Below are 16552 nucleotides of genomic sequence, written 5' to 3'. Positions count from 1 at the left end.
GGTAAAGACGACCCATGGTGAGGCTACAGCTTGGGCAGCTGGACTCGAACAAGACACTGAGAGTTAGGAAACAGGACAAGACGTCTGAACGCAGGTCACAATTCCAGTGTAACACAATAGGACCTTTTAGTAGCTGGGGTCTGTGCAGTGTGGGAACTGTTTGGCCTTTATTGATTGTTAGATAAGTAGGTGACAACCTTGAACTTCATGTCAGAGGCTCTCGGCAGCGTTTGGTCCTGTGGATGATCTTTTTTTTTCCCCCCATCAAATCACACTTCATCCAATGCCATGTGCTCCTGAGGAAGTTATTTCATGGGCTCAGCCTTCTCTGTTCTTCCTTTGCCCCCATCTCCTCCTGGTCCTGCAGTATCATGAAACAGGTGGATTCAGTTCCTGGCTTTGCCACTTGCTCGGTGACCTTGACCTCCCTGAGCCTTCACCTTCCTCATCTCTAAAACAAGTCGTGGCATCTACTTTTTGGGTGGATTTGATTATGCCATGTAGATTAAGTGCCTGGCACATCTTGGGCTCTGAAACATACATGACCTGGTCCTTCGGGCTGTGGAATGAGGTGGGGTAGGGAGGGAGAGGTGTGTGGGACCCACTTTGCTATCCTTCTCTCACCCATTGGAAGATGAAAGGACAGTCCCCGTTGCCCTGCCCTTCGACTCCCGTGCGATTTCCCACTCTTTGTAGTGAGCAGGGAAAACATTTATCTGTGCTCACCAATCTCAATCAGGGGGGCAGCCAGGCGCAGCAGCCCTGCTTGGGAATACCTTCCCCTTTGAAAGGTTTATCAATCCATCTGCCGCTTGGGCAGCCCTGAACGGGGCTGTGATTAATGATTCCTGTCTTTCCCAAGTTGACTTTGATGCTTGCTTGTTGAAACAAGTCCTCTGAATTCAGGAAATGGCCTCTTAATCAAAACGCTTCGAGATGCTCTCTGAGATGCTGTACCGGCCCCCAAATGGGACTGAGTGGCCAGCCGACCTTGACGCCACATGAACGAGCCTCTAGAACTACTGTGAAGTCATCTCGAAACCCCCAGACATTTCAGGAGTCTGACGATAGACTCACAGTTGTATAGGATGATGACGATGACATTTAGTAAGGCTAGCACTCTTCATATAACACTGTACAATTTATGCTTCTCATGAATGTTATCTAGTTGTTTTCTTTTTGCCAAAACCTCCTAAGAAGTACAAAGAAATAAACCAAGGCTCAGAGATGCAGGGTAACCTGCCCAAAGTCACAAGAGATGATATGCTGGGACTGAACTTCCAGACTTTTGATCTTAGCTTCTAAATCCTGGACTTTTCCCACTTAAACACTACTCGTCTTCCAATACCGATCTTTTCATTTATTTTTCACTGCTTTGGGTCTTCTGCTGTGCACGGGCTTTCTCTAGTTGCAGCGAGCAGGGACTGCTCTTCCTTGCAGTACAGAGGCTTCTCATTGAGGCAGCTTCTCTTGTTGCAGAGCACAGGCTCTAGGGCTCATGGGCTCCGTAGTTGAGGTGCAGGGACTTAATTTAGCCAAAGCTTGTGGGGCCTTATTTCCCAGACCAGGTTCATTGGCAGGCAGATTCTTAACCACTGGACCACCGGGGAAGTCCTGGCAATACCCGTCTTTAAAACGCCTATGGTAATCACTTCTCTTGTGGTCTGTAACAGTCAGGAACAAGAGTAGAAATTAAACCTACATAACTATATTCCAGTCAGGAAACTTTCTTCCTGCAAACAACAGGAGAAGAGAGGGTAGGAAAGATGGAATGAAATAAGAGGAGAGTGAAGATGCTGCCTCTTGGCAGCAGGAGGAACCCAAGGGGAGGAAAAGTTGTACACACTCTGTTCTGAAGGCAAAGGGTCAGAGGCGAGTTTCAGAAGGGAATTGGTGGCAATTCTGCTTTTTTGTTGTTTGAAAGTGTTCTTTTCCAAAAAGCATTTCAAGACTATTGCTAGGAGTCAGAAGCCCATGACATAAGGAGAGGAAGATTCCTTGGCCAAATATGTTGGGGGAACAGCTGGGTTTAGCAGAAACCCCACAGGACAGGGCTTCTCAGAATCTCTCCTGTGCCAATGTGGGCATTGAACCAGGACCCGTCCCGGGCAGGGCTGCTTTAGAGGCATCGTAGAATGCTAAGAAAAGGGTCTGAGCCAATCCTGGCTCCTTCACACCTGCTCCATGACCTTGGGCAGTTAATTCAGGGCTGTGAGTCTCGGGTTCTTCATCTCCAAAGGGGAAGCTCCCACCTCCCTCATACAGAATATACAAAGTGCCTGAAGATCATGCCTGGTACTGAGTCATATGCTCGAAGTGACAGCTTCCTTCCTGTTCCTACCCCTTTCTGTCTGTGATCCCTTAGAAGACACCTTCCATTAGGTCCTCCAGGATTGAACTCACTGCTTGGTCTGCACGTGGTCAAAGGAAGTTCTGACAATAACATGTCTCAGGGTTGGGACCACTTCTCTGGCACATCCTGCCTCCTGGGCCGGGGCTCCAGATCCCTGCTTCCCACTCTCCTGCTATACAAGGATGCCCTTTCACCCACCTCCCAGGAAAAAAAGCCAGTAGTTCAGGCCTTTCAAAGCACCCAAGCCCTTTGTGTGGGGCCAAATGCCTGGCCTTTAGTAGATATTCAGTAAATATGAATGAGTGAGTGAATGAATGAGTGAATGAATGAATACATTCAAATCTAGCATTTTTTTTTGAGTACCTCCCATTTGCCATGTAGGACTCCAGGTGATTTTCCATCTTACCTTTCCTGGCTAACCCTCCTGCAAGGTAGAAATTTTTATGCCTAATTTACAGAGCCAAAAATGGACATTCAAAGATGGGGTGGAATCTGGCTAAGCATACAGGATGGTAAATCTGGAGCTAGAGTTCCAGACTTTGGTTCTTCTCACTCCAAATCCACTCAACAACACTCACCTTCTAAGATGCATTTTTAAAGTGCTTATAAAAATGACTCAAGGTTATGCCGGCCTGAGGCTAAAGCCAGGATTTGACCTTGTCTCCCAGTGTTTTCCACCGTCAGGACAGGCATGCCGCAAGACCTTGTGGATCATGTTTCAGAAACCTCAGGCTGGAACTTTCTTGCTGGGAATCCTTGGCAGCTACTGCCCTCTGTCCTTTCCAGAGCCTGTCTCCTGTCACCAGCTCCCCCACCCCCCAAAGAGTCCTGGCGAGTTACCATCTAAGTGGGTCTCTGCCTGAGCCTCCTGCAAAAACAACAGCCCTCTAGCCTGGAAACCAGACCACAGCAAGCACCAGCCTTGGCTAAAACAAGTGTGGGCAGGCTGTGAGCAGACTCCTGTTTCCACAACTCTACCCACCACTCCACTTCCTAGTTTATATAGAGAGAGGTCAGGAGAGGACCACCACCGCCCCCCCGACCCCACCCTTTGCCCAGAGCAGTCACCCATCAGGGGTGCTGATGAGAAGGAGGTGGGCAGCCTCATCATAAATCCCCTGAAGCTGCACCCACCCCACCACCCCCTCCTACCCCTTTCCCACGCGCTCCCGACCTTCCCCCCACCCCCCAGTGGTGAGGCAGTGTGGGCTTGATGGTAAAGAGCCAATGTAGGGGTTAGACAGACCCCGTCCCCAGCTTCTGCCACTTTCTACCTATGTGACCAAAGGCAAAGGTCCAGCCTCTCTGAACTTCAGTTTCCTTACCTGTAATATGAAGATAACGATTTCTCCTTTGTGGGATCATTGAAAGGGCAAAATGCAATAAAACTTGTAAAACACTCAGCTCAGTGCTTGGCTGGGAACACCCAGTCTGTGGCAGCTGGGTCAACCTTGGCTTTCCCTGAGGGTAACCTTGGGTGTCTCTCGAGCTTCGGAAGGAGGATTTTAAATGGTAAGGGGCATTTATTTCCCCCTGGTGTCCCACTCAGAAAATAAAAGGCAGTAATCTTACATAGTGGGTTTTCTGTTGAGACATCCTGGGCAAGTCATTTAAAATCTCTCTAAGCCTCAGTTCCCTCATCTAAAACACTGTAAGTATAATCATTACTTGTAATGAATAGAGCTATCATGAATCTACCTTAATAGATTATTAACAATCATCTGTATTCACTGTCTCCACCTCCTCATCCCCAATTCTTTTTATTTTCTTATTTTTACTGAGGTATAGTTGCTTTATTCTCTGAGTTTCCGCATAGCAATTCACAATTTTTAAAGATTAGTCTTCATTTATGGTTATATGATATTGGCTATATTCCAGTATCCACGCTGCACATTAGATCCTCGTGGGTTATTTATTTTATTCATAGTAGTTTGTACCTCTCAATTTCCTCTCTTGTCCCACCCCTCTTCCCTCTCCCCAGTGGTAACCACTGGTCTGTTCTCCATATCTGTGAGTCTGTCTCTTTTCTATTATCGTCACTAATTTGTTGTATTTTTTAAATTCCACATGTATTGACACCATATAGTATTTGTCTTTCACTGTCTGACTTATTTCACCAAAGCATGATGCCCTCCTAATCCATCTATGCTGTTGCAAATGTGAAATTTCATTCTTTTTTATGGCTGCATAGTCTGAAGCGACTTAGCAGCAGCAGCAGCAGTACTCCGTTGTATATACCTGGGGTGGGGGGTGTACAGAGACCTGTACGCCCCCGTAGTTCTCTCTTGAGAGCATTGCAGACTGGCTTTTGTCCCCACATTCCTGAAACCCCTCTTGCCCAGTTCACTAATATCTCCGCATTGCCAGATCCAGCGGTTACTTCTCAATCTCTATCTCTGACGTAGCCGATCACTCCCTCTTTTTCTCTCTTGAGTCTTAGGACACTACCTGTTCCTGGTTCTCCTCCTATGGCACTGGCCACTCCTCATTTCCTTGGCTGCCAGCTCATCTTTGCAACATTTACTAGTTGAGGGGCTCTGGGACTCATTCTTTGGCCTTTTCTCCTCCATGTTTATTCCTGGGTGATCTCCAGCCGCGTGAATTTGGGTCAGGTGTACATGACCATGGGTCTTATCATTCCATCTCCAGTACTGACCTCTCCCTTCAGGGCACATTCACAGACCCAGTGCCTCTTTGGCAAGTACCGGTGCACGCCTAATATACCTCACCAGCATCTCAGATCAAATCTGCCTAACACAGCAGCTCTTCATTTTGCCCCAGTTTCTCCTGACTGAAATTGCTTTCTGCTTGGGCTTGTCCATTTCCAAAAACGCCATCAGTTGTTCAGGTGAGACCCCTGAGATTACCTGTGATCATTTCACACCCCGCATTCCACATCCCGTCCATCAACGAGTTCTGCTAACGTATCCTTTAAAATGTATCCTCTACCTGACTGCTTCTTACCCACCCCATTAGTCTTGTGCTCCTGTAGCAGCCCCTAACTTCCCATTCTTGCCCCATAGGGATGGGTGTGCTCTGTTCACCACTCAGCAGCCAGAGTGGTCTCTGAGAAAGGAAAATCCATCATGTCACTCCCCCCGCCCCTGTCAAAAGTCTCCACTAGCTTCTGGCTGTAACCAGACTGAAGCAGAGACTTCCAAGACCCTATGTGGTCAGACTGAAGCCTCTCCTTCCTCTGTCCCTCGGCTTCAGCCACACCAGAGCTGGAGGGCTCCCACCGCAGGACTTCTCCTCCTGCGACACCTTCTGCTGGAGTATACTTTAGAGTGCATCTTTGCATATGCTCGTTGCATCCAGCTCAAACCTCAGAGAGTGGGGGGATCACCTCCCGACCCCCCTGCATAATTTCTTCCCCCTTCCCTCTAGCCATTGTGACTTTTATCATGCTTATCTTTCGAGAGTATTCATCTCCTTCTGAATTTTTATGTGATGCATTTCTTAACTCGTTCATTGTTCAAAACTCTCACTAAAATGTCAGCTCAGTGCAGGTGGGGACAGAGTCCCATTCACAGCTACATGCCCAGTGCCTGCGAATGTGCTGAGCATAGGGAAGGCCCACAAAACCATGTTAAATGAATGAATGACGATTCAAAGGCGTGATGTGAGAATTCTATGGAATGATGCGTATCAAGGCTTTCCTTAGCAATGCAGCCTGGCACACAGTAGGACCTCAGTAAATGTCAGCTCTTCCCATTATGGATCAGATCTTCTTAGGGTGAGGATGTCCTTAAGAATCCTCCAGCTGCCCTACCCTCCAGACGGAGGGCTCTGTAGTCACTCGGGGACCCCCAGGCAGGGTCCCCACAGGGCTGGCTGAGCCGGGCCTCTGTTCTGAGGAAGCCCAGCACGTCCCTTATCAGATGTTTGTGTTTAGACTCTGAAGGGGGCAAATAACTCTAGTTCCTTTGACAACATTTAGGGCTCTGCCACCATTTTATTATGTGAGCAAACATTTGATAGCTGGGAAGCCCATCCCTAATGACAGGTCATAGAATCTCGCTGGCGTCTGCTTATCTGTTCTTGGTGTTTGCTCTTCCATTGAAACCTGCAAGGTCACAAGCCGTTTTCTCTCTCCTCCACCTGAAATCTGAAAATTGGAAAAAGCTTGATAGTGAGGAGTAAAGAGACTGGAGAGAGCAGGGGTGGGTGGAGGGAGGAAGAGGAGGCAAAAGATATCAGAGGACCCTGCCCAGGGGCTCAAGAATGCAGAAGGGCCAGAAACCTGTCTCCACACATGGACGCACCACTCAGCCCCGCTCTGAGGAGCTCTGGGGGGTGGCGGGGGCGGGGGCACGGGGAGCAGCCCAGACCAGGGCACCCCGGGCAGCTTAACAAGGACAGTTGTACCAGCACCACGGGGAGGACGGCACGCCTAGAAGCCCATCTAATCCCCCAATAACCTTCATCATAAAGGTGGGGAAACCAAGGCCCAGAGAAAGGAGTTTGAACAAGAGCAAAGCTTGTAGGGACTTCCCTAGCGGTCCAGTGGCTAAGACTCCACACCCCCAAGGCCAGGGGCCCGGGTTTATCCCTGGTCAGAGAACTAGATCCCACATGCTGCAACTAAGAGTTCACATGCTGTAGCTGAGACCTGGCGCAGCCTAATAAATAAATATAAAAAAAAAAAAACAACAAAGCTAATAGAAGGCTCTTAACCTCAATGTAATGTAAAGAACACTGTCTGGGAGGTCTCCCAGAACTGGTTTGAATCTCTGGCCCCACACTCTCCTAATTCTGAAACCTTGGGCAATTCCTGGACTCTCTTTGACCTTGCTTTCGCAATCTGTAAAATGGACATAATAGCAGCCCCATACAAGGCTATGGCTGGGAGAACTGGTTAATGGAATAATAGTGGGATAAGAGGCCTTTAACAGTGTGATAGATATGTGAACATGTTGTGTGTGGCTGTGGCTGTTTCTGTGTCTTTGTGTGGAAGGGGGAATGTTTGAGGGGGAGTCTTGAGAAAACGAACCGTTAAGTCAAAGGGCAGAACCTTCCTCTGAGATGACAACAAAGGGGAAAGGGAAGGAAGAGAAGCAAAGCCGGGGAAAAGGGACTCCCCGGAAGGAAAACGCGAGCTGTGATCTTGCATGACAGTTGAGATGAGCGAGGCCCACGGCTCTGGGAGCGGAGGCTGCCCCACGTGGGGGTCTGGCTCTTCTCAGGGACTCCTCCATGCTGGGTCTCCTGCCCCAACCCACCCAGAAGCCTGGTCTCAAAGGCCTTTAGCCCTTGGATCCCAGTTCTCTGATTTCTTGTCTTGATAGTAGCAAGCATTATAGAAAGCACTTTGCAATTTCCCACACTTCTTCCTGATGGAGCGTTAGTATGTGGTGATTTTCTCTTGTGCTCTGTGGCCTTGGGGCTCGGCACAGATCAGCAGCATCAGCCCAACCTGGGAGCTGATTAGAAATGCAGGTTCTTAGGCCCACCCCCGGCCCACTGAGTCAGAATCTACCTTTTAACAGGATCTCTGCTACTCCGTTTGGGAAGGGATCTGGGGGACCCCTGCTCTTAGATTTTCTTAGGATGAGACCCTTACTTCCTTCAAAAGCAAAAGCTCCCCATCCAGCTGTCATTGCCACCAAACTGAGCAATTTATAAAACGCACTCTCACAGGAAGAGGAGTCCCATTTCAGCATAAAGGTCGGCAAGTTATGACTATTTCAAGGCAATTGGCAATTCACTTCTCTCTTCTAGGAATGGCCGGCTCCTAGATTTTCCTAAAGGGAGCGTGTTTCAGGACCAGCCCTGCAGGACTCTGAGGGCATGGGGTCCCTACACCTCCAGCCTCCAGCTCTTTGCTGGTGGAGTTGAGTCTCAGCTCCCCCAGAGAAGCCAGACGCTAAGGGCCCAGGTCCCCACCAGAGGCGCACAGCTGAGCTGTCTCTCCTCTCTCTCTGCAGTGTCCTCTCCAAGCATGGTGATGCCCACACATCACTTACTTTGTGCACAGCAACAAGGACCCTTATTTTCCACATCATCACCCTCTGGGCAGCTGTCACGGAGAAGCGCAGTGACCCGACATGCAGCACCTGCGAGAGGTCCCTGCTCACCTGCTGTCCTGCCGGCGCCTCGGACACTGGCTCTGACAGGCGCAGCCCCTTCTATGCAGTATTGTCACGATGCTTCTCCCAAGAAGTCTGGTCTGTCCTAGAGGCAGGGCACAAAGAAGCGGCGGAAGAGGAAGAGAGAAAGCCGTAGCGTCTACATCGCTCTCTTTCACCGAACAAACTGAAGTGAAAACTTGAATCTGTTACTGAAATGAGAAGAGGAGGACACGTGCTATTGAACTGAGCCAAACACAATGTAAATATCAGCCACCTCCCCCTGTCCCACCCCCCATCCCGGCTGATCTGGAGATTTCTTTTAAAGAAGTAAATTTGTCCAATGGGTGTAAACTATAAACTACTGTAATTAAGTGCAATTTCCCCCCTCTACTTCCTCTCCCCTCTGCCCTGTATATAATACTAAAGTGTCTATCGATTTTCTTTGTAAAGGTCAGAGTTGAATTTTCAAAGTGATTCGCCCCCTCTCTCTTCCCCCACGGAGAAATACCCAAGGCAGCAGTGAAGCCCTTGACCCGCTTCCTCGGCCCTGGACACACACAGAGACTGTGTATTTTGGACTGACTGCCAGCTCACTCTGATCTCCTGATGTTAAGACACACCTCTGGGTCCCTAGAAGGGCTGAACAGAGAGTCAGAGTAGTGTCTTAGCTTCCGGAAGGGTTGGGGGGCCAGCCAGGACAGCCCCAGGAAACCCCAAGGCAGGGACGCTGGCTGTTTGATAGCACAAGAAAAAGTTGCCCTTTCAGAAAACCTCCCATTAAAACAATTTATTTTATCATGGCCCAGAGTCTCATATTTCTACCTCTGATGCTTTCCCTGCCTTGGTTTCTCCAAGAACCCCTGGCCCCTGGTCTTCTTGGAATTTTCCACTTACTCCACGGGGCTCGCTGCTACATGTCCCATTGTCTTCGGCCAGCCTTATTGCTAAGGTAAGAAATGTTTTTCCCCCAGTCAGACTCCAATACTTTGTCTTTCTGTGACTCATCGGAGTAGACTTGGAGCCAACTCTTGGTGACTGTTGGTCACAGGAACAGAGGAAAAAGTAGGAAACGTGGAATCACCGTGGGTAACATTGTCAGCTTCATTGTAAGCGTGAACTCCAACCTTTCTTCCCTCCCATGGGGCTGTAGTCAGGAGAATGGCTCCTGTGGGTATCACCTCCTGCCCGGGTTCTTGCCTCCGGTAAGGATAGTTTGGAGACAAATAGTCCAAAAGGTGAAAAGCCAGAGGACTAAACACTCTCTAGCAGGCGCTTTGCCACAAATAATCCAGCGTTGACTCTAGGAAGAGAGAGGCTGGACCTTTCCTCCTTGCCGTCTCCAGCACAGACTTACCAGCCTGTGGTTTCTGGCTTCTAGACAGAGCAGTTCCCAAGCTGGCTGCAAGGGAGGGCGTCATGCTGAAGAGGTCCCAAGCAACAGGTTTTTCAAAATCTCAAAGTAGTAGAAGATGCAGTTCTTAGTGAGCCTGGCAAAGGTACTGAGAGCCCAGGGTAGGGATGGAGACTGTTAGAAATGCTGACCTCTTTTGGCTCCTTGCTCCCCTCCAGACAATGTTATTTGGGATAAAGTGGTCGAGAGAAAATTCACGGATGGGTTGGAAAGGGCCGGGGCCAAAGCCGAGCACCTTGTGTCAAGAGAGGCCAGGATTTGCTGACTCTGGTGGAGATGGCTTATTCGTTGGCTCCTGTGAGTTCAGGAAGAGGAAGGGAATATAGGTCTTGAATTCCAGCCTCAACTGGAGCCCTATGTTTGAATTCACATTGTTTTCGGAGCAGTAAGTATCTGCATTTGGTAGATTTTATATCTATTACATTGTGTTATTGTAATAATCCTGAAAACCCAGGAGGTCTTAATCACTCAAGAAGTCATCCGGGAGTGTGGAGGACTTGGGGAGGGGTGGAAATCTCTAGGAATTTTTCTTAACTAGACCCTATGTGGACCAAGACTCATACAAGGTGACCCTGGTAGCTGAGAGCACTCCCTTCTAAAGCCAATCTCTCTTCTCACTGACTCTAAGAGTGGCAAGGAGGCCCACTGTGCATGGACTCAGGTGGGCATTACCCCCTCCAAAGATTCATCTGCAACTAAAGCCCCCCATGCCTTCTTCCTGTATGGACCAGTCGCTTGGGAATTCCTACCCCAAGCAACAGGTTTTTCAAAATCCCGGTATAGTGGGAGATGCAGTTCTTAGTGATCCAGGAGTCTCAAATGCTGTCTCAACCAGAGACAGCAAATCTAGGCCTCTTTTTTCACATGGTACTTGGCCGAGGCCCCAACCCTTTTCAACTCAACCATGAATTTTCTCTTGAATGCTTTAGCCTAAATAATATTATCTGGGGGAGCCAGGAGCCAAAGGATCAGTTCCTTACGGACTAACATTTTCAGAAGATCTCTTTACACCCTGAGCTCAGGCTAATAGACAATTCTGTTTTCACTGTGACCTGCTGTGGTTTCTTGGGTGAGCTCTGGGGAAGGCAGATTTAATTTTCACATTGTGGATAAGCAATGAAATCAGTCATGGAAACCTGCCTTACAGTGGATTTGAATGGTCCATACCAGTGAATTATTTCCCCCCAAAGCAGAGAGAGCTAGAGTGTTAACTACTGGATTCAGGTGGATAAGAACACAGTCTAGACAGCCAGGGAATCTGAGCTCTGGGTTGGGGGGAAGGTTTTTGATGTTCTTTTTGAAGCCAGAATGCCTTGATTAGGATCTCCAGCATCACCACTTAACCCCGTCCTCATTGTCCTCCTACGGAAAATTGGGTGATTGTAGTAGTGCCTACTCTATAGGATTGTTGAGTAAATGAGTTCATGCTTGTTAAGTGCTTGGACGTGGGCCTGGTACCTCGTGAATACTGTGTGTTAACTATTCTCTCATCCCAGAGTGAGTGATAGTCGCTCAGTTCTCTCCAGCTCATTGTGACCCCATGTGCTGAAGCCCGCCAAGCTCCTCTGTCCATGGAATTCTCCAGGGAAGGATACTGGAGTGGGTTGCCATTTCCTTCTCCAGGGGATCTTCCCAACCAGAGATCAAACGCAGGTCTCCTGTACTGCAGGCAGATTCTTTACCATCTGAGCCACCAGGGAAGCCTACCATTAACAGACATTTTTAAGTATAAAGACAGGTCAACTTAAAAAGTATCAGCAGATACATGCTTGACTTTATCTTATAATCTATAGATAATACATTAGAATATGTAATGAATCCATATACCGTTTCTAAAGGCATACCCGAGATAGAAGTAGCAATAAGGTTATAAATGTCAATTCCAGAGTGCCTTCTCATATATTCTTCTGGACCTGGTTGATCTTTCCAGATACGCTCATCACAAATGTGATGTTTGGTAAATAAAACTGCCAATAATTGGTGAAATGATTTTGCTCATGTCTATGGTACATGACCAACCAAGCAGAGAACCAAGGATGAGTCAGGGAGAAGAGGTCTGAGGAGAGAGAGGGCAGGCTTGACTGGGGAGTCTGTCTCTTTAGGGGAAGAAGAAGGTAAAAGGTGGGGATGATCGGGAGGAGACGACAGAGAGCCAGGAAGCTAGGACTAAAGCTGGCTGTAAGCTCCTAAAGGTTGAGGGCGTTGGTGGTGGTGGGGTGGTGATGGGAAATACAGGGATCTAGGAACAGTGGGTCAGGAAGAGGCAGGAGTGAACTTCCTCCCAAGGACAGTCAGAGCTGAGGTGTCCCCTATGAATGAGGAAGTAATTCAAATAAACGCCACTGAAATCTGTTCTGAACAGATCGCCAATAATGGACCACACAGAGGATTTGCCACACAGTGACAAATCCATGTTTTTTAAAATACTTTAAACACTTGCCAGTTGTTTCAAACAGACTGAATATTTACAAGAAGTTGCAATCAGCTAAATAAAATGTCTATAAAGCCCCTCCCTGTCTCCCTCCTTCCCTCCTCCTCTCTGCCTCTCTCTGTTTTAGTCTGTCTGTCTCTCTCTTTCATACAGAGGTCATTCCAGCTGGGTAAATACTAGATTGTCAGATAAGATTTATAACATGACAGTATTTTATTAATGAATCTTTGGGGTATGCAGACCTTCACACATGCCTGGATGACCAGTTTTTTCCCTTTCTTTTCAAAGTCGCTCAGTCATGTCTGACTCTTTGCAACCCCATGGACTATACACACCATGGAAATCCCCAGGCCAGAATACTGGCCAGTGTTCTTGCCTGGAGAATCCCAGGGACGGGGGAGCCTGGTGGGCTGCTGTCTATGGGGTCGCACAGAGTTGGACATGACTGAAGTGACTTAGCAGCAGCAGCAGCCTTTCCCTTCTCCAGGGGATCTTCCCAACCCAGGGATCGAACCCAGGTCTCCTGCATTGCAGGCAGTTCCCCACTTTCTAAGGAAAAATGAGCAGAGCAAACATGAGGGGAATGGCATCAAAAGCAGAAATCATCAAAGCAGATTTTTTGCAGTCTGTATATGTATGTGTATGCCAACAGACCACCCAAAATTTCTTTGCAGTTTCCACACTTAATTGTCTCACTAGATATGTACTGGGATATCCTCCAAAGGCTGGTTTCCTTCCTGTGCTCTATTGTTCAGACATCCTTAATAAAGCAATTATATTAAATGATTTCCAATTAATTATGAAAGGGATAAAAAGATAAAGTTGGTTTTTTAAAAGACAAAAAAAAAAAAAAAATCACACTCTAAGGAAAGCATGCCTGATTTCCTAAGCCATTATAAAGCCTCTGTGTATCCCTTTGCTTTTGGAAACATCATCTAGTCCAAAATAATATTTCTCATTTGTTTATTCAAGAAATACTTACTGGGACTTCCCTGATAGTCCAGGGGTTAACACTCTGCAGTTGCAATGCAGAGAACGCGGGTTCAATCCCTGGTTGGGGCATTAAGATCCCACATGCTACATGGCCAAAGAACAGAAAAAAAAAAAGAAAAGAAATACATCTACTGTGTGCTAGGCACCATTGTTCTAGACCCCGAGAATACAACAATGAATCAAATAGATGAAAGTTCATTTCCGCTTGTGAGCGCCACACTCTGGTTAGGGAGGCAGGCAGTGAGCATGCGCACGTGTGTGTGTGGTCACGCCACGTGATCTATGAACAGTGCAGCAGGGAGACCGGAGCAGCTGCAGAGCTGAGTGAGAGGGAGCGTGGGGGTCAGGGTGTGAGCAGAGTGCTGGCTGCGGGTGATGACCAACGACAAGGAGTTTGTCATCTTTGCAAGGACTGCTATAAGCTACTGGAAGGACTTTTATTCTGAGGGAGCTGGAGGCCATTAGGAAGTTGTGAGCAGAGCAGGGGCAAGATCTGTCTGATGCTGTTTTGCTTTTTTTTTTTTTTTTGCCTGTGCCGTATCTTCATTGCCACATGTGGGCTCTTAGTTGCAACGTGCAGAATCTAGTTTCCTGACTAGGGATCAAACCCCGGGCCCCCTGCATTAGAAGCGTAGCGTCTTAACCACTGGACCACCAGAGAAGTCCCTGGCTTATGCTTTAAAAGGATCCCCCTGGCTGCTGAGTTGTAGGGAAGGCTCAAGAGTAGCAGCAAGGAGACCGTCAGGAAGTCATTGCATCACTGGAGCCTGATACCAGGGGCTGGTGGTGGAGGGGAGGAGAGCCTGTCTGATTGTGGATATGGTTTTAAAGGGAGAGGATCTGCAGGCACTAGAATTTTCTGATAGTTTTTATGTGACATCAAAGAGGATTCCAAGGTCTGGGGCCTGAACAAAGCAGGAAATAGAAATCGATGCTACAGAAAGCAGGATTACCTGGACAGAGACTCTGTGTCAGGCATTTTGTAAACTGGCACTTTAGGAAGCATCTGGGTAGCACGGCATGCTGTGATGTCAGGGCTCGCCAGGTGACGGTAACCTGACATCTGATATTCATCCAAGAAACATTTATTGAGTGCTTACTACATGCTACGTACTCTTCTGGGCATGGAGAGAAAAGCAGTTTAAAAAATGTTTCTCTTCCCATGGGGCTTACAGTCACCTGGGAGGGAGCCAACAATAACGAAATAAGCAAAGTATACAATATGCCAGATACTGATTGATAGGTGATGAAAAGCAACACAAAGCTGAGAGGAGGAGGCAGGGGTGGGGAAGGAGGTGGGGCCATTTTGGTAGGGGGATCCCCTTGCTTTCCAAGACAGGGATTTTTGGAGGCATCTTGACTAGCAACAGAATGCATGTTTGTTTGTTTTAATTGAAGTGTGGTTGATTTACCACGTTCTGTTCATTTCTGTTGTATAGCCAAGGGATTCCGGTTTTGTATTCTTTTCCGTTACAGTCTATCACAGGTTGCTGGCTACAGTTCCCTGTGCTACACAGTAGATCTTGTTGCCTCTTCCACATATAATAGCTTACATCTGCTAGCTCTAACCTTCCACTCCACCGCTCCCCCGACCCCATCCCCCTTGGCAACCACAAGCCTGTTCTCTGTGTCCATGAGTCTGCATCTGCTTCATTTGTGTCGTATTTAAGTTATTCATTGACGTACTTCTGACTGCACTGGGCCTTTGTTGCTGTGTGCAGGCTTCCTCTAGTTGCAGAGACTGGGGGCTACTCTCTCTTTGCAACGCGCAGGCTTCTCACTCTGGCGGCTTCCCTTGCTGTGGACCACAGGCTAAGGAGTATGCAGGCTTCAGTCGCTGCTGCACGCTAGCCCAGGCTCCCAGGCTCTAGAACCCAGGCTCAACAGTCATGGCACGTGGGTTTAGTCCCTCCACGGCATGTGGCATCTTTCCGGACCAGGGATCAAACCCCTGTCTCCTGCACTGACAGGCAGATTGTTTACCACTGAGCCATCAGGGAAGTACTCTGTTGTATTTTAGATTCCATATACAAGTGATATCACGCAGTATTTGTCTTTCTCTTTCTAACTTACTTCACTTACCTCTAGTGGCATCCATGCTACTGCAAATGGCATTATTTCATTCTTTTTTATGGCTGAATAGTATTCCATCATACGTAGGCACCACATCTTCTTTATCCATTCATCTGTTGATAGACATTTAGGTTGCTTCCATGTCTTGGCTATTGTGAATAGTGCTTTTATGAACAGAGGGATTCATGGATCTGTTTGGATTAGAGTTTCATCTAGATATACGCCCAGGAGAGAGATTGCTGGATCATGTGGTAAATCTATTGGGTTGACCAAATATTCACTTGAGTTTTTCCATAAGATGTTATGAAAAACCCAAACGAACTTTTTGGCCAACCTTGTATTTTTTAATTTTAAAAGAGAGCGTAATTCTGAATCAGCTACACTGGTGGTCAAAAATTTGTTCTCCCTGCTGTCTCCTTCTCTAGAAGAACTGTATTAGTTTCCTGTGGCTGCTCTAACAAATGACCACATGCTCAGGGGCTTAAAACACCAGAAATATATACTCTGACAGTCTGGGGCTGGAAGTCCAAAATCAGTGTCATCACGCCCAAGCCAGGTGTTGGCAGGGCCAACTCCTTCCAGAGGTTATAGAGGAGAATCTGCCTTGCCTCCTGCAGCTCTAGCAGCCTCCCGGGTCCCTGACTTAACAGCCACGTCACTCCAGTCCCTGCCTCCCCAGTCACACTGTCCTCTCTCCTGTGGTCAAGTCTCCCTCTTCCTCCTCCCTCTAAGGATGCATGGCATCATGTGTAGGGCCCACCCAGACTATCCAGGATATTCTTCCTTCATCACATCTGCCAAGACTCTTCACCTTTAAGGAAAAGAGTCCTTGACAGTCCTTGATGGCTCCCAAAGATTCAGACCTGATATTTTGGGTGGGTTGTTATACAGCCTAAAGGGCTGCCCAGGTGGCTCAGTGGTTAAAGAATCTGCCTGCCAATGCAGGAGATACAGGTTCGATCCCTGGCTCAGGAAGATCCCCTGGAGTAGGAAATGGCAACCCGCCCCAATATTCTTGAATGAAAATTCCATGGACAGAGAAGCCTGGCAGGCTGCCGTCCATGACGGGCCACAGAGAGTCAGACACAGCTGAGCCACAAGGCACGTGTGTGCACACAGGTGCACACACTTCACACGCACAGTCTAATACAGACTTTACCACAAACCCAGGAAAGAAAACTGAAGGTGGTAGTTTCTTTGGCACAGCTTCATCAATGATA

The 16552-nt window shown here is 47.9% G+C and overlaps 1 protein-coding gene across 4 annotated transcripts in view; it reads left to right on the top strand.

The window, feature by feature from the left end:
* HNF1B (HNF1 homeobox B) overlaps positions 1–9219 on the top strand; it is a 61594-nt gene extending 52375 nt beyond the window's left edge. For all 4 annotated transcript variants that reach the window (XM_061390321.1, XM_061390324.1, XM_061390322.1 and 1 more), the window contains exon 9: positions 8281–9219. In XM_061390321.1, coding sequence (XP_061246305.1) covers positions 8281–8301 — 21 coding nt within the window. In that variant the 3' untranslated portion in view covers positions 8302–9219. The remainder of the gene's footprint in view (positions 1–8280) is intronic.
* Positions 9220–16552: the final 7333 nt, after the last annotated feature.

Source organism: Bos javanicus, chromosome 19 (assembly GCF_032452875.1).
Source record: "Bos javanicus breed banteng chromosome 19, ARS-OSU_banteng_1.0, whole genome shotgun sequence".
Lineage (NCBI taxonomy): Eukaryota > Metazoa > Chordata > Mammalia > Artiodactyla > Bovidae > Bos > Bos javanicus.
The sequence above is the reverse complement of the archived record's forward strand: the minus strand, read 5'-3'. Positions and strand labels throughout refer to the sequence as shown.